The sequence below is a fragment of the Sus scrofa genome, chromosome 13 (assembly GCF_000003025.6).
Source record: "Sus scrofa isolate TJ Tabasco breed Duroc chromosome 13, Sscrofa11.1, whole genome shotgun sequence".
NCBI classification, from domain to species: Eukaryota; Metazoa; Chordata; class Mammalia; order Artiodactyla; family Suidae; genus Sus; species Sus scrofa.
In genome coordinates this window covers 145,879,870-145,898,094 of record NC_010455.5, presented here as the reverse complement: position 1 = coordinate 145,898,094, position 18,225 = coordinate 145,879,870, and the positions used below count along the sequence as shown (strand labels likewise).

Genomic DNA, 18,225 nt, shown 5'->3' with positions numbered 1-18,225 from the left:
GTTTTAAATGAAATCAGGTAAAATGACTTCAGATAATCTGGGAATGATCTGCAGAACAGAAAAGTTGAAAATCTAATGGGTCAGATATGAAATTCTAGATTCTTATTTAGCAATGCTTTCCTATCCATGAGATTTTCTAAGGTGTACATTACTGCTATTTATTTAAGCCCTGTCAGTATGATAATTATAATTGAATAAAGAATAAGGATATTTTGGGGAGGTTACATTGTGAAGATTAGAGCAGTGATTTATTGCCTTAAGGAACATCATGCCTTTTTTTTTTTTTTTTTTTTTGGCTGCATCTGAGGCGTATGAAAGTTCCTGGGCCAAGGATTGAATCTGAGCCACAGCTGTGACCTATGCCACAGCTGCGACCTACGCCACAGCTGCAGCAACACCAGATCCTTAACCCACTGTACCACAGTGGTAACTCCACATCATGACCTTTTATTCAATTCTATCATTATTTAAACACATTGATGATTCTGGATCATATTTGGAAATCAAAACCACAAACTTCACAGATATTTCTGAATAAGCACAATCATTTATTTCAAAATCATTAATTCCTTAGAGGCTTGATGAGCTATGAATTAAGGACTGGTCCTTTCCCTCCTGGTTCACTTAAATTTACCTTTACCTTACTCTTCAGTTATGATAAGACTTCTAGATTTGGCTATTTCTTTTTGAAACTTCTTATCTCCTTTTTATCATAAATCCAAACCAGGATCACATTTCTACCCTGTTTTTCTAACATCCCCAGTGCCACTTGCACACTGTATGGTTTAAAGTAACCAGAAATTCAGTGTTTCAAAAAGATAGCACACACACCCACAGGCATCAATTCTAGTCCAGACTTGGTTGTTCTGACTTACAAAGCTCCTTTACAAAGTGCTGAGATGCATCTTTTTCCTACAACCTACTATTCCCTTCAGAGAAAACAAAGTTCCCATATGCCTTTCTAATTCAAAACAGCAGAACTAGATTTAATTCAGATCTGTCCTCCCTTTCAAATTATAATCACAAAATGAGTGAATTTTTCAGTTGTCTAGAAAAGAATTATCACTATAACATTCACCAGAATATTCATGATATTAATATCTGGATGTCACAATTCAAAAACCAAATTCAAGTAAAACCCAAACTACATATTTATAACAGGAAGTGCCATATCCAAACTAATAAAGTTTAGTTCACCACTTTCTTGGTCAAAATCAATTATTCCTTTTTTTTGCTTTGTTTTCTTAAATAAACTGGTTCCCATCCTCAGTTTATGAGCATTATTTTTCTTCTGAAGTTCTTATATTTTATTTTTATTCTTTTTAACCAAACCACAGATGGCACCCTTTTCATAATAAAGGCTTAAGTCTTTACTTAAGCTTATTAAATGTGTTACACTAAGATTGCTTCCTGTTATCCATTTTAATTTTGCTTCTCCCTCCCACCTGCTTATGTCTCATCTCCATGGTAAGATGAGGATCCTTCTGCTGCTTCTTGTCTTGGTTTTCATTCATTCCAAGATCTTCCAACATCCTAGAATCTACCACATCTTTATGGAGCAGATGGTCTATAAATTTTTGAACGGTGGTACTTTCCTCTTCTTCCTCCAAATAACCACATAAATCTAGGGGAAATAGAACAACAAAAGAGGGAAAATATTAAAAATTTAATTTTAGTATCATTTCCATAGTTACATAAATAATCATGGTACAATAAAAATACAAAGCTGTGAGTGTTAAATAAATAGTAACTGATAATGCCAATTGGACAAGAACAGCCTTCACATTCAATAAAGAGGAAAAAGCCCCCACTCATGAGGAATTGCTCTCACCCACATCACTAAAGACTCCCTCACTGCCAATATAAAATATATACTTATACATTTATGTTACAAGGATGTAAACATCCTTGAGGACTCCATTGCTCTTTTTAAAAAAGGTTTTATTGTAGAATAATTGACATAAAATAAACTTGTAAATATCTGAAGTCTGCAGTAAGTTTTGACATTTATAGATGCCAGTAAAACTATCATTACAATCAAGATGATGAATGTGTCTGTCAGCCCCAAAAGGTTCCTCCCACTGATTTCAACCTCTTCCTCCCCCTCCTCTCCACACTCTCTGTCCTATCCCAAGCAACCACAGACCTGCTTTCTGCCAAAAGATTAAATTTTCCAGAATTTGGTATCAATTAAATCATATACTATGTACTCTTCTTGGTCATGCTTCTTTTACTAAGCATAATTATGTTGCGATTCATCCATGTCATTGTATCACTGGCTTATCCCTTTTTATTGTTGAGTAGTAGTCCACTGTGACATTCCACAATTTGTTCATTCATTTATTTAGGGATAGACATTTGCATTGTTTCTAGGTTTTGGCTATTACAAATAAAGTTGTTATGAACATTTGTGTATAAGTCTTTGTATGAACATATGCTTCCTTTTCCCTTGGGAAAATGCCTATGAGTGGAATTATTGGATATGTGTTTACCTTATCAAACTGTCAAATTGTTTTTCAAAGTGGTTATACAATTTCACATTCTCACTGGCAGTGTACGAGCGGTCCAGTTCCTCCACATTCTTACCAATATTTGGTATGATTAGTCTTTTAAATTTATTTTATTTTTTTTATGGCCACGCCCATGGCATATGGAGGTTCCTGGGCCTGGGATTGAATTGGAGCCACAGCTGCAGTTGCAGCAGCAGCAATGCTAAATCCTTTAATCCACTGCACTGGGCTGAGGATTGAATCTATGCCTCTGAAGCAACCCAAGCCACTGCAGTTCAATTCTTAACCCACTGACCCACAGCGGGAACTCCTTAAGCCATTTTAATAGGTGTGTAGTGGTTAATCATGGTAGTTTTAATCTGCTTTTTCCTAACGACTAGTGAAGCAAGGATATTTTTCTTGCTGATGTTCTGTTTAGTTCCAGACATTATTGAAAATGGGGTATTGAAGTCTACAACTGTTGTTGAATTATCTATTATCTATTTCTTCCTTCAGTTTATGCTTCATGTATTTTCGAGCTCTTTTGTTAGGTGTATATATGTTTATACTTGTTTTCTTGATGAATTGACCCTTTTATTATTATAGAATACCCTTCTTTGTCTTGAGTAACAACTTTTTATCTTAAAGTCTATTATTTTTCTAATGCTAGTAAGCTGCTTTCACTCTCTTTTGGTTACTGTTTGCATGGTATATCATCTTCCATCCTTTTACTTTCAACCTGCTTGTGTCTTTGAATCTAGATTGTGTCCCTTTTTGACAGCATAGAGATAGGCCATATTTTTAAGTTAATTCTGCCAGTCTCTATCTTTTGATTGGAACATTTAATCCACTTTTCTGTAATGTAATTCCTGACAAGGTAGGATTTACACCTGTCATTTGCTACTTGTTTTCTATACATCTCATACAAATGCCTTTTGTCAGATTGAAGAATTTACCTTCTACTACTAGTTTGCTGAGTTTTAATCAGAAATGGATGCTATATTTTTCCAAGTTTTCTTTCTTGACAAAATATGAGATATTCATATATTAACTGATAATTTTGATAACATCCTTTTTTAATGGCTAGGTAATATTTTTGTTCAATGTTTTGATCCAAAAAAACCAAAAACTCTACAAGCATAAGATGAATGAGGCCCGTAAGATATTAGATAACATATCTAGGAGCTATAACTAGAGCTATTAGCCCATATAAAAGAAAGTAGAAGTTTCATTATATTTCGGATATGCTACAGAATAAATATTAAATACTGAAATGTCTCACTTTAAAAACAACCTCACTAAACTAGAAAATATCCAAAAGGTGACAACCAGCATATCTAGAAACAAATGTGATATAAAGAACCATTGAGGGTACTAGTGCTATTTAATCTAGGAACACTGACATATATGAAGGATCAGACGTGATTACAACTCCACAAAAAGCACAAACACTGTTCTTGAGAGAGAGAGAATATGATGTTTTTCATAGCACTAAAGCGTGAAAATCCTAATTCTCCTAAGAGAGAATTTATGAAGATTAGAGCCTCACAGCAGCTGAATGGGCCCCTCCCAGAGTGCAGGCTCCTTAGCCTGGAAGGTGTTAGGCAGAGGTTATATCACCTTATGTTAGGGATATTCTAGAAGAATATCTATCTGAGGGAGTAAAGAAGGTAGATCAGATTAGGTGATTTTTGAGGATTCCCCTAACTGTAAGGGCCAACGACTTTGTGATTCCAAAGCTGGGGGTTGTGTAGAGTCCTAAGCAAGGGGAATGCTGCCAAATGAGTGCAGCAGTGGTGTCTGTGAGTCACGGAGAGCTGCCGCCACCATTGCTATACTTACCTAAAATGCTCAGGTCAAAAATCCTATGATCTTTGGATAGCCTCACAAGTTGGCTATTTAACTTGTCTGACACTAGCTCTGTGTACAAGTAATAACTCCCCTTATAAAGATAAATGAAGCATTCTATAAATATAGAATGATATATCAATGTTTAAATAGAGTAAAATATTTAAAGTCATCAAAGTAAATCATCATCCAACAATATATGGGGAGAAGCACTCAAACAGCATTAATTGCCATCATAGTCACAAAGAGAATTACAAATAATAGAAAATTTAATTTTAAAAGAACACCACAAATTTATTGAGGATATAAATAAGCATATATATATATATATATTTTTTTTTTTTTTTTGCTTTTTTAGGGCTGCACCCACAGCATATGGAGGTTCCCAGGCTAGGGGTCTAATTGGAGCTACAGCTGCCAACCTACACCACAGCCACAGCAACACGGGATCTGAGCCACGTCTGCGACCTACACCACAGCTCACGGCAATGCCGGATCCTTAATCCACTGAGAAAAGCCAGGGATCGAACCTACTTCCTCATAGATACAGGTCGGATTTGTTTCCTCTGCACCACGAAGGGAACTCCTAGATAAGTAATTTAAACTGAATCAAGAAAAATTAAAGCCAATTATAAAACTAAGCAAAACACAGGAAAGTCAAATAATATATCATTTCTTACTCAAAACAATTTAAAAAAACTTCTTGGACACATGCAGTGGATATTAGAACAATCAGTTAAGTTCTTACCATCAAACTTGTCATATTTCAAATGCCCATTAACTTCTGGGAAAGGAGGGCTGCTCAATTCAGTGTCTTCAGCATCACCTTCCCCATCGCTTGCTAGTTCTTGCTTAAGTTTGGTATCTAACCAGTCATTGACCAACTCCTGAGCTATCAAAAATATAAAAACATCTTTTTAAATATTTCAGAGACTTTCTTCATTTGCTATTTTCATTCATTCATTAAATGTTAACTGAGCATCATCTAGCATGTGTCAAGTACTGTTCTAGATGTTGGGAATACAGTAGTGAACAAAACAGGAAAAATAAAACCTACCACCATGAAGCTTACATTCTTGGGAAAGAGAGACAATGAACAAGTCAGTCAGAAAAAGAGAGCAGGGGAAAGAGAAATGGTGTATAAGAAATGGAAGACGGGTGTCAATAGTTTGAAATTAACTGGGTGGTCAAAGGAGGCCTCACTGAGAAGATATTTGAGCAAAGAAGTGAAGGAAGTGAGGGAGTGGGCCCATATGGCTGTGCAGAGGGACAATAAATGCAAAGGCCTTAAGGTAGGAGAGTGTCTAGTGTATTGGACACTTTACAGCATGAAGGCATGTGGCTGGAGGAAAAAGTGAAGGGAAAATAGTTGGAGATGAGGTAGAAGAGGTAATACAGGGATCAGGCTCAGAGCAGTGGTTCTAGATCGGGGTGATCTTGCCCCCCAGTGGACATCTGGAAATATCTGGAGCTCTTTTTGGTTATTACAACTGGGGGACTGTGTAGAGGCCAGGGATGCTGCTAAACATCCTACGATGCACACAACAGCCTCTACAACAAAAATTACCCAGCCCAAAATATCAATAGTGCTGAGGTTGAAAACCCTTTGTTTTTGTTTAGTTTTGATAGCATTTGTTTAGTCTTGATACCATTCTAGGCACTTTGGCTTTTACTCTGAATGTAATAGGAGGCCATGGGGGGTTGTGAACAAAGAGGTGACATATTTTAAGAGCGTCACTCTGACTACCATGTTAAAATGGACTATAGGGGGACGAGTACACAAGCAGGAGGCCCCAAATGGAAGACAAATATCCAGGAGAGAGATGATGATGGCCTGGACCTTAAGTGGAGGTACCAAACACGGTCAGATTCCAGAAAATAATGTTTTGAGGTGTTTTGACATGATTGCAGATGGACTGGATATAGGATGTGGGAGAAAGAAACCTTTAAGTTTTTTGGCGTGAGCACTACAAGGTTGGAAGTGCCACTTACTGAGAAAGGGAGGGCCAAAGGAGCAATAGGTTTGGATGGAAGATCAGGAGTTCAGTTTCAAGACAAGTTAGGTTTGAGATGTTTACGAGACATCCAAAGAGGGATGTCAAAAAGCCATGGGCTACATCATCAGGATTTCCAGGGAGAGGTCCAGGCTGAAGAAATAAATGTGGGTGTTGTCAGCATGCAGATGGTATTTAAGGCCGTAGAGATAGATGAGATCACCAAAGGAGGAAGGTAAATAGAGAGGTGGTTCAAGGACTAAGCCCTGAAGAACTTTAGTGTTCAGGGGTTGAAGAGACAGAGCAGAACAAATAAAGTAGACTAGGAACCACTGAGAGACCACTGAGGTAGGAGGAAAATCAAAGAGTGTGTTATCCTGGAAGCTAAGGTCCATTTAGATTTCTTTCATAGTGACATTCAGAAAATTGTCTTAAATACATAGGTATGAGAGAAGATGTCTTCTTCAGCCTTACCTTCAACATTATCATCCAGTCCTTATGGATAGGGCATGGGGGTTTCAAAGAGAAAAAATATGTTTTGGCATTATCTTTGTCATTGTTATCATCATTATTGCATGGCTCAAAGGGAATGGAGGGTTTCCACGTATTATTTGATGTCAAAAGACATTTAACGTAGATAGGAATGCATGATATGTAAAATGCAGAAAAATGAATCAAGGTGGTAGAAACTAAGTATAAAAAGTATACTAGCAATAGGTACTACTGGCTTTCAGAGGAGGTAGAGAAAGGGAGCAGATATTTACTGAGTAACTCTGTGTACAGTAGTTCAGATATTTACATGTATAAGAATTTATGTGTAGAATAATTCAAATCCACTAAGTGCTATTTATTAGTAAACAGACATTTACTATGACGTGCCCCCAAAAGAACAAAGAAAGGGAACATCCCTTGGAGGGTTCAATTGCAGGAACACTTCATGTTGGATCAGAGGCTTGAAACCTGCCTTAAAAAGCAGTTTCTTAAAGTATGTTCCCCAGAACACTAGTTCTTACTGAACATCGAAAGATAGTTGATGAGAGGAGAAAAAAAGGATATAAACCTTTGAAAACCATGTTCTATTCATTAGTACTATCTAATGTGGGTCTCTAATTTCTAAGGGTATTAACATGTATTTCAAGATAAAAAGAGTTCAGGTCTAGGAAGCTTGGGAAAGGGGTAAAAAAAATTTTTTTTTAAACTGCAGGACTTCTTGGAAACCTTAAGTGGCTTAAGTGTATTCCTCTTGGTGGGGTGCGAGAAGGGGTGGGTTAAGACATAGCTTTGCCAATTTCTGAAATAATCTCCTTCCTCCATTTCCAGTACCACCAACCACTCCAGACCAAATGCCTTTATGGTTCACGGAGACCACTGCAAGCGCCTCCCACTGATCTCCCTTTTCCCTCTTTTCCTTCCCTGTGATCCATTTTTCATATATTTAAAAAATTATCCTATTATACCTTTGCTTAAAACCCTTCAATGATGTCTCATCATACTCAGAATAAAGTCTAAATTCTTTCCCCAGGCCTCTAAGGCCTTATGTGACAAGTCTTCTGCTCACTCCTGCAAGCTCATCTTCATTGGGAAGCTCCAGCAATACCGGTATTCCTTAGTTCCTCAGTATACCAAGCTTGTACTTTAACTCTTGATGCTACCTTTCCCACTGCCTGGGAAGCTCTTCCTTATCAGAGCTCACCTGACTCCTTCTGGTTTTTCAGGTTCAAACTCAAATGACTTATCACTACCTGATCATTTATTTTCATTTTCTTTATTCCCACCACTCTAGAAAGCATATTCCATGAAAGCAAGGGCTTTGCCTCCTGTTCATAATCTATTCCTCCAATGCCCCAAATAGTACCTGGCACAGAGTAATAATAAATATATATGTTGAGTAAGTGAAGAAATAATTGGAACAACTGGAAACATAAATAATCCAAATGGAAAGTGGCTTCCAGGATATGACACTCTAATTTTCCTCATACCTTAGGGGCCTCTCATTTCTAGTCTTCCTCTTTTTAAAAATTTTTTAAAATGGCTGTATCCACAGCATATGGAAGTTCCTAAGCCAGGGATTAAATAGGAACCATAGGTGTGACCTTTGCCATAGCTGTAGCAACACCAGATCTTTAACCCACAGCACAAGGCCAGAGATCAAACCCACCTGGGCCACAGCAGTCAGATTCTTAACCCACTGAGACACAGCAGGAACTTCCTTTCCAGTCTTCTTTGCTGGTGCCTCCTAATCTCTTCATCCCTAAATGGTGGAGTTCTCTAGGGCACTGGTAACTAAAATACTAAACCAAAAGAGCAAATGCTTTGGGGAAGCAGAGAGGTGAAGTCAGCTTTAGACTCTTCATAAGGAACAAAGTTGATTTATAAACTAGCAGTCAAATGATCCGTACGATACTAAATCAAGTGAACAAGCTGCCCTCTGTGCCACAGGATGAATATGTTACACATACTAGTTAACTGTGTTATGTCAAAACTGCCTTTGGATGTGGTTCTATTTCAAGAGACAAAATGGGATTTAAATATACTTGTAATATTGGAGTTAATTCCACAGTAAATTTAGCTTCAGGGAAGTAGAAACAAATGAAAATTAAGAACAACAGAGGAAATCCTTTCATTCTGTACTTTGAAATATGATTTATGATTTAGTAAGCTGTACTCCAAAGAGCTGTTAACATCACAGCAAAAAATGTATTCTCTTACCTTCTGCATAAACTTCATCACGATCCTCTATTTGCTCAGGTGTTTCCAAATCAATGATTTGGCCCCAAGGCCTCCTGGATAAATTTGAAACTGCAAATTCTGAAGCTTTCTCTACCCTCTTCAACGTGACAGAAAAGAAGAAAAAAAAATCCACAAAGATGACAACTACCTTCAGGATACAACTTTCTTCAGAATTAGAGAATTTCTTTCCTATTCAACAATCTGATTTTCAAACAACTACCAAGATACTTTTGTTTCTCCATTTTTATTTATTGTCTTTTTCTTTTTTGTCTTTTTGCCTTTTCTAGGGCCGCTCGTGGCATATGGAGGTTCCCAGGTTAGGGGTTAAATCGGAGCTGTAGCCACCAGCCTACACCATAGCTCACCACAACGCCGGATCCTTAACCCACTGAGCGAGGCCAAGGATTGAACCCGCAACTCATGGTTCCTAGTCAGATTCATTAACCACTGAGCCACAATGGGAACTCCCACTTCTCCATTTTTAAAGGGACTCTAAGGTTTAAACATTCGTCCCACATAATTTTATTCATTAAACACACAATTAATTGCAGTATCTTACCAAGTTTTAACAGGCGTTCACAATGTTTGTATTTGAACAAAAAGTTACTTAAGCTTTAGATAACTTTCGTTTAGTGTATTAGTAATGGGATGCTGGCACCTGGATATTTAATTTTTTTAAATATAGTTTATTAATTTTCAGCCACTAGGACTAGCATATGAATGTGAACCAGAGGCCAATAGCTGCATTTCCTCAAATTACTTCCCATTATGTATTAGGAACTTCTCATATCCTACATTAGGCAAAATAGAAATTCCATAAATTTGGGATTAACAAAATCATTAAATTGTGGTAATCCAGAATATTTTTAACTCAATAGTGAGAATCTAGTAAAAAACATAGCCAAATTCACAGGACTGGGGAAAGACTGGTAGAAGTGGTCAAACTTTTGGCATTTTGTATTAGGAACTTCTCATATCATACATTAGGCAAAATAGAAATTCCATAAACTTGGGATTAACAAAATCATTAAATTGTGGTAATCCAGAATATTTTTAACTCAATAGTGAGAATCTAGTAAAAAACATAGCCAAATTCACAGGATTGGGGAAAGAACTGGCAGAGGTGGTCAAACTTTTGGCATTTTGGTTCACCTTCACAGTATAAAAACATGCATTTTATAATTAATGCCTCTGACTCCCCTCCTCTCCCCTCCCCCGACCAAGCCTGCTTTTCTCCACACCTGTTGTGTTCCTGGTCTTCCAACTCAGGTAGTGACAACTCTATTCTTTCAGTTCCTCAGGAGGAACCCCGGAGGCCTTCTTGAATCCACTCTCTCTGCTACCCCACATATAACCTCCCAGGAAATCTGTTGACTCTAATTTCAAAATACATCCAGAAGCTGACCCCTTTTTGTCACCTCTATTGCTTTCACCCTGGCAATAGAGGCACACCGTTTCCTGATAGGTTTCCTGGAATAGCCTCAGACCTCAGCAGCCAGAGAAACCCCTTTTTAGCTCCACTCAAACTTTTTCAATGGTTCCCTATCTTACTCAGAACAAAAGTCCAACTCTCTTCAATGTGCTTCACGGTCCTGCCCCATCAGGCCCTCTGAGAGCCCCCTAACCTCACCTGCTGCTCTGCCCACTTCAGCCACACTGACTCCCTTGTTCATTCCTCCTTAAACATGCCAACCGTGGTCGCACCTCAGCCCTCTGAGCTTTCTTCCCCTCTGCTGACGGTTATCCCCAGGATGGCCATACTGCTTTTCCCTCACCTCCTTAAGTCTTTACTCAAATGTCACCTTTGTGGTAAGGCCTGCTCTGGTTACCATCTACGGAACTGTAACCTCCCTCCTTCTGGCTCTCCCTGTTCCCCTCCTTGGCTCTGATTTGCTCTATAGCACTTAGGACCTTATAACATATTTTATCATTTTTTGTCTCCCCTAAATAGAACATAAGCAGGGATTTTTGTCTTCTTCATGAGTGAAGCCCCTTGCACCTAGAACATTGCTTTGTATATAACAGCTACCCCAGAAGTGTTTGTTAAAGAATGAATATGCAAAAGGTTTATTCAAAAGAGCAGCACTTCCCCATAGATTAAACTGTTGTCTGCCCTACTTTGAAAATGAATTTTTCCTCTTGCCCTTTGTGGAAAGACAGGTAGTACAACTGTCAAAACTTGCCATAGGTTTTACCTTTTAAACTCTCAAGGGTTTCAAATATTAAGCTTGAATTAGACAGAAGCAGAGGAATAAAGCTGAAAAGTCAAGCATAACTTGAAAGAGATGTAGAAAATATTGAACATATGGCAAAAGATATAAATCAGAAGAAAAAATGATCTAATCAAAGCTAGAGTCAAGAAAACATCATTCACTCTTTATGAGGTCACTCAGATGTTCTCACATATTATCCCTCTCAGCCTCTGATGTGCCCAAATCTATGTTGGTGGTGTATACCCTTTATTAGATGGGCACAATATGCTTGCTACATAGTCCTTCCATTTAAGGTTCTTAAACTCTAAGGCAGAAAGATGTATTTCACATATATTGTATATGTTTGTGTACATAGATATACAGATACATTTGCAAATATTATACAAATAAATCTACCAATTCAGATTTTTTAAATCAACAGCCACAAAACAACTACAACAAGAACAAATTATAGATGCAGCTCCTCGGGCTATGGGTGAAGGAATAACTTCATATGGCACGTCATCTCACCTGAGTGGGAATTTGTGTTGATTCTTAACAGAAGTGAGCTTGGAGACAGGAGAAGGAAGACCAATTTGGGTACTAAAGAAGGACAGAGCCTGGTACAGACAAGTCAGGGAGTAAAGAGAAATGATTGCTTGGCTCTAACAAGCAATCTATCACTTAAAATGAAAATTTTGGGGAAAAAAATCCTAGATGAAAGTAAGGATTAGAAATACTCTCTGTATTTCCTTGTTTTAAAACATTACATCCTTACCATTTTTTTTTCCAATTTAAAAACATAAGAGATAGGAGAGGTCTCATGTGTCTATTTAACAACTTATTCTTTAAACAACTTGACTGAAGGTTAGCTCTGTTCCAGGACTGTGGACAGGGGAAAACAAAACCAAAAGCTTCTGTTCTCAAAGAGTCCACTTTAGTTTTGGTTTCATATGCGCTGTGTGTAATAAATAACTCAAGAACAGTCTTAAAGCAATATATGGTGATTAAAAAAACTGAACACCTTGAGAAGTTTATTACTTGGAGCTCCCTGGTGGCCTAGCAGTTAAGGATCTGGTGCTGTCACTGCTGTGGCGTGGGTTCAATCCCTCGCCCAAGAACTTCTTGCCGTGGGTGCAACCAGAAAAAAAGTTTATTCCTCAGTAACTACGTTATATGTGAGTATTTAATTTGTAAAGGAGCTATCTCAGTGATTCCTGTGATCTTATAACTGCTTAATATGCACTCCTCATGTCCTAGAGTACACACCAATTCCATTATCCACTAACAACCCTTTGAAGTCTATGGCCATTGATGCAGAAACACCAGCTACAACAAACTCCTTCATTTCCTCAAGGCAAGCAGGTAAAAACACAACTTTCTCAACACATCCTTATGCACAAACTGAATGTTGTACACAATAGTTTTGTGAGTGATATAGTTTTTCAAAGTGCCCAATTCTTTCTTAATCACTCGGTATACTAGAAAATGCTTGATGCTTTATCTGTGTGTCTGAATGCCAAAGTAATTACAAGAAAAAGTGTATTAGAAGATGGATTAGGTGGCTGAGGTGGATGAGGGTAGTTGTTCACTGAGAGGGGCATCTCAAGTTGAGCTATAAGGGAAGGATATGGGTTAGCCTCCTAGAGAGGAAGGGTATTCCAGGCCGGGGATCAGCATGAATCAAAGCAAAAGAAAGACTTATCTGACAGAGGGGAAAGATACTGGCCTGACAGGAATATCAGTAAAAGGGGTGTAACAGGCACATTGATATTACAGGTAGATTGACAGAGGGCCTTAAATCCCCATCTGGAATTTATGGAATTTCATCCAATGGCACACATAATCACTGATTCAAGAATGGAGAACTGACACAATGGAAGTGTTCAGAAAGCTCAAAGTAGCAGAATAGACTGGAGTAAGAAGATGTGTCACTCTATCAAGTCAGAATGAGGATGAATTGTAAATTGTGATGGATGGTTGCATTTGAGCAACCTGTCCCAGGATTCATAAGTTCTACTAAGCACCTGCCTCATTCTAAGTGACTTCAACAACCCTGAGGATGATTCACCAACATTTCAGCCTCAAGGTTTGCTTGATCTCTTGTATGCCAACAGCATTCCCCTCAACTACATTTTAGCAACCCACTGACATGGTCATCCCAAACCATTTTACACAAGATTTTCCATTGTTCAAACCAAATGCTGATAATCCCCTCTCCAACATCAACCTCCTATGCATCTCCGTTTTTGGCTCCTCCTAATTCATACACTGTTGTTGCACCTGACCACATCCTCCAGTCACCATATGCTTCTTCACAGGGTCCCCTCCCTTTCCTACTCTATGTGGATATTCAGCTACTATCTTACATAAGTGTCAAATCTCTTACTTCTTGTTTCTCCAATGAAAACCTTCAAGTCTGCATCAATCTGATCTACTAATTCCTGGGATCACAAAAAAACTATGGTCACCTGCTTTAGCCAAGTCCCCAATTCCATTGGGTGATCTTCCTTTTCTGTCCTGAAAAAAGCTCTTTCTCAACCTTCACTATGTTCCTTAACCTTTCCATATATGCCCCGCTCTTCCATTTTGAGAAGGTGGTCCACTCAAGTGGACTGGGAAGTTGTAATTATTTAGGGAACACCAGAGTTGGGATATATTCGGGAATAAAATTGGACAAGAAGAGAGAGAAGTGAACAGAGTGGTGGTAAGGAAGCAAGAGATAACAGTGTCACTAACAGATAATGGTGGAGAGGATTTCTACAATAAAAAAGTGATAACTGTATCAAACAACTGAGGACAAAGAAGAGACCACTAGATTTTGTCAGGAAGTCATTTATGACAAAATAGTTTGAGGACAAAGAAGTGACCACTAGATTTTGCCAAGAAGTCATTTATGACAACTTCCTGTGGGATATAAGAAACAAACACCAAAGGAAAATAACTGCAGACATGAGAGGATAATAAATACAGAAAGGCAAGGAGTCCAGGCTGTACATCCAAAAACAATGGAAAAGAAAAAGAAATAGTACGGCAATGAGAACAGACTACGGGATGAAATGAGGACTTACTGATTTTTTTTCAAGACAGGAGATTTGAGAGTATAATGGAGAAAGAGCTACTGCAGAAGTTTTAGCAGAGTGATAAAAGAAATGATAAAGATCTAACCAAATCAAGCTGGCTGACAACTGCATGAAAGAGGAAAATGATGCAGACAAATCTGAGCAGAATTTTACCCTTCTGTTTTACTTAATCCTTCCCTCTGGAAAAGCAGATTAAATGAAGGTACAATTAAGCACTGCAGGGGCTTCGCACTGTGACTTTCAACAATGACACACAAGTTGAGCCTAATGGAGGCTGAGGAGTGGGCTTCCCAGATGCTAGCCTCCATCACTTGGACTCACTTCATTGTCTTCTAAGTCAGGCCTCTGCAGGAACCAGAAAGCTTCTGTGGCCCCATCCAAACGAGCACCCTCCTACCCCGCACCATGAGCTTCCATTATATCCTTAACTCTCCCAACAGTTCTGAGTAAGTTGTTTAGCTCTCAGTGGACTATAAACTCTGGGAAGGCAGAAACTGTACCTGCCCTGTGCACTGTATTATCTCCAGTGCCCTAGTACTTAGTGGGAAATTAGTAAATACTGGCTGGATGAAAAAATGGTTAATAATGATTATATCTAGCCTAGGTTCCATCTGGCCTGGTGCTCATAACACCTGTCAATTTAGATAAGTAATAGCTCTTCGAAATACTACCAAGCAGAAAGGTACTTTCTCAGGAAAATACATTTTGAAACATGGTGCACAAATGAGTTGAGTATGGCAAATTGCCAAAATGACACTCGGTGGCACATACCTAAAGTGGTTTAACAGTACTCTCAATGTAAATGGTACTTGGACTCAAAAATATGTATCTCAGCCCTGAAGAGGCCTCAGTGGTTATCTAACCCAATCCCTCCCTCATTAAATGCTCAAATATACTCCTCATCACTCCTAACATTAAGTGAGCATTTAAAATCTACTCAAGGAATTCCCTTGTGGCTCACTGGGTTAAAGATCTAGTGTTGTCACTGCTGTGCCTCTGGTTACAGCTGTGGCATGCATTTGATTCCAGGCCCAGGGACTTCTACAGGCCAAGATCGTGGCCAAAAATAAATAAAACAACATAAAATAAAGTCTACTTGAATACCAGCAGTGATAGAAAACACATCTCTTTATAAGAATGGCCAATCTATTTGTGGATTGCTCTCATCATTAGAAGATTCTTACTTGTGATGTGTGCACAGCTTTTACCTACTGTATTGGTCCTGCAGATCAATGTAACTACGGGAAAGTCTTTCTAATTAGTTGAGGAAGGCCATAACCCTAAGACTTCTCCTCCCCTCCTTTCTTAGTCCTTTTCAGGTGATCCTAATGGTCCAAACCTGTTAGTGAAGTTTTCATGAGAATCAACAAAATCATGAAAAAAATACTAGAGTATAAAATTAAGGCAATATATATATATATAGTCACATGGGAAGGAAAATAGCAAAATATATGCAAAATGGATACCTATCAGTATTCTATGCCATCTGATTATGTGCAACTCTTAATTCTCTTTCTATCTTAATCATGAAATAGCCTTACCTTAATCCAGTGTTCCATATTGTCAGGGTCAAACATAGGCTGTAGGTAATACATACAGAATATTAGTAGACAGCAATATATTTATCAGCCTTGCTATTTTAATGTCATTCTCATTAAAACATATGGACAAGTATCCTTAGTCTTTCCCTAAAGCATCTTATTAGAAAGCTCAGCAACAAAAGAACATGGAATGCCAGCAGGAGGAAGAAACATGAAGCCTTTTCAGGAACATATTCTGTTTTTTAATCTCTTACCTAGGCCCATCTCCAGATTCTGATTTAATTGGTCTGGACTACGGCCCATGTGGCAGTATTTGTTGAAAGCTCCCCAGGGTTAAGATCAAAATGCCACATATAATATTCCTTATAAAAATCTAAACAAGCACTGATTAAATTAACCTGATTATTCAAGTGTTATGGAAGCAAATCTGCTTGGAGAAGGTATGCACTTCTCCTCAGGCCCATCTTTTCAGGAGCAGGGAGGGGGAGGGGGTTGAGGGTAGAGGAAGGGATAACCAATCTTCCACTGTTTAATAAATCAGTAAAGAGGCAGAAATCACATAAATTTCTATCCAGGCCAATCAGATATTCATCTTAAATTAGAAATCAGACCAACAGAACACCGCCTTTCTTCACTCTCTTAACCCTCAGAAGTTGCAGAATTCCCTCTGTTAGTCACTTAACAAACAGAAGTATTTGCTTTGCTAACAATTCAGGAGGGTTTTTAAAGAAGGGAATAACTAGCATACTGACACATGGGGAGGGAAAGGTATAATACTCTTTCACTTACATAACACTTCCCCTTCAAAAGACCTTACAGATAACTAATTAATGCACCTGTACTGCTGAATAATTTTGCCACTGCAACAAATAAACAGCTGATCCTATTAAAGCACAACTGACCTTCAAAGAGCTCTAGTGTTTTTATCTTTCCTCTAGGTAGTAACAATGAGCACTAGCAACATAAATCTTTCCTTTTGGGGTCCCCAAAATTGTCCTCAGTTTTTAACCTTTCATTAAGTTTATATCTATAACCTATTTTGGATCCAATCCATTACAGAACTGGTACAACAAGAGCAGAGGGTTTCCAACTCTCTCTAATGCTCCATTCTGCACCCTCCAGTATCCGGGGCAAAATATTCACCAAGTGGAATATATCCAGTGCTTTATTTAAGTGGTATATTTAGAATAAAGCAGCAAGCACTATTGCCTGGGGGCTCAGAAAGGCCACATGTCTATAAGATATATTTTTAAGAAAGTGTAACTGATCGGTGAAAACAGCTGTGAAGCCACTCCATTTGGCACTTCCATTTACATTTAAAGCATTTATTTTTGTGACGGTTAAAAAGGTAGTCTGTGGAAAGCACATACCCTGTGACTGTGACTTTGCACATGTCATTTACACGTTTCAAGTTAAGTGGGGTTATTAGTTGGATGAAAATACATCAAAGGGGATGACATATAAAATAGGATCTGTTTTTTGATTGTTGCTTGAATTTAGAGATTTTCAAGTGATACATTCAATAACCACTTGCATTCCTGAGTTCATCGTAGCTACTCTGTGTAAACCTAGAAGGGGAGGGATATGACAGAGAGGACTTAAGGTGAAGATCTTATCCCTTCAAAAAAGAACAATTTCCTACGACTTGCAAAACATAGGAGGCGGAAATGTAACCTTGAGGGAACTTCCCTAAAACCTGGAGCGGTGGGGAGAGGGAATGGTTCTCGAATTCTCTTCAGCAGGATGGGCACAACTGGGACTCCATGTTTTTTGAGAAAACCGTTTAGATGGAAAGAGTTTTTCCAAGACGCTGCCCACCCAAGTCGTAAGGTACCCGAACCCCAAAGTTCCTGGGCCCCCTTCACTTAGGACATTACTGGCTGGGTCGGTCATGGCGGGGACGGGCCAAGTAAGGATGCCCCTTAGGGAAGAAGAACGAAGCGCAGACGGGGCTTCAGGGCGGGTTCCCGCCTCCCCTCCCCGTCTCCAAGAGCTCCCAATACAGACAGATCACCTTGGTGGGACTCGGCTTCCTTGTAAACTGTTTCCAACGATTCAGCCCCGTCCCCTTCTTTGAAGAGGACCTTTCCTGGGGCGTCAGCAGCATTTCCCCGGTTCAGGCCCGGACTTGAGCCAAAGCTGCAACAAACGCTCCTTAACTTAGGTTGCTTCCAGGTCTCTCTGGGAGTTGTAGTTCCTCAGCCCACAAAGAAGGCAAGTGTGGGGCGCCGCCGAACCACCACTCCCATGAGGCTTTGCGATGGGGGAATGAGTCTGCTCAGTTACCCATGGCAACGGCAGCGGTCCCTAGGCCTTCCAGTCACAGGAGCTCGCTTTGCTGTTACCTT

At 38.9% G+C, this 18,225-nt stretch overlaps 1 protein-coding gene across 13 annotated transcripts in view; it reads right to left on the bottom strand.

Annotated features, from left to right (window-relative positions):
* CCDC191 (coiled-coil domain containing 191) overlaps positions 1 to 18,132 on the bottom strand; it is a 101,176-nt gene extending 83,044 nt beyond the window's left edge. For 4 of the 13 annotated variants that reach the window (XM_021070332.1, XM_021070334.1, XM_021070337.1 and 1 more), the window contains exons 1-6: positions 17,892 to 18,132; positions 15,878 to 15,916; positions 9,041 to 9,158; positions 6,806 to 6,826; positions 5,086 to 5,229; positions 1,446 to 1,624 (exon numbers count right to left, since the gene is read on the bottom strand). In XM_021070332.1, the coding sequence (XP_020925991.1) occupies positions 1,446 to 1,624; positions 5,086 to 5,229; positions 6,806 to 6,826; positions 9,041 to 9,158; positions 15,878 to 15,916; positions 17,892 to 17,984 (594 nt within the window). In that variant the 5' untranslated portion in view covers positions 17,985 to 18,132. Of the gene's footprint in view, positions 1 to 1,445; positions 1,625 to 5,085; positions 5,230 to 6,805; positions 6,827 to 8,489; positions 8,623 to 9,040; positions 9,159 to 15,877; positions 15,917 to 17,891 lie in introns of those variants that run through there. The other 9 variants (XM_021070333.1, XM_021070335.1, XM_021070338.1 and 6 more) reach the window with 6 other exon arrangements.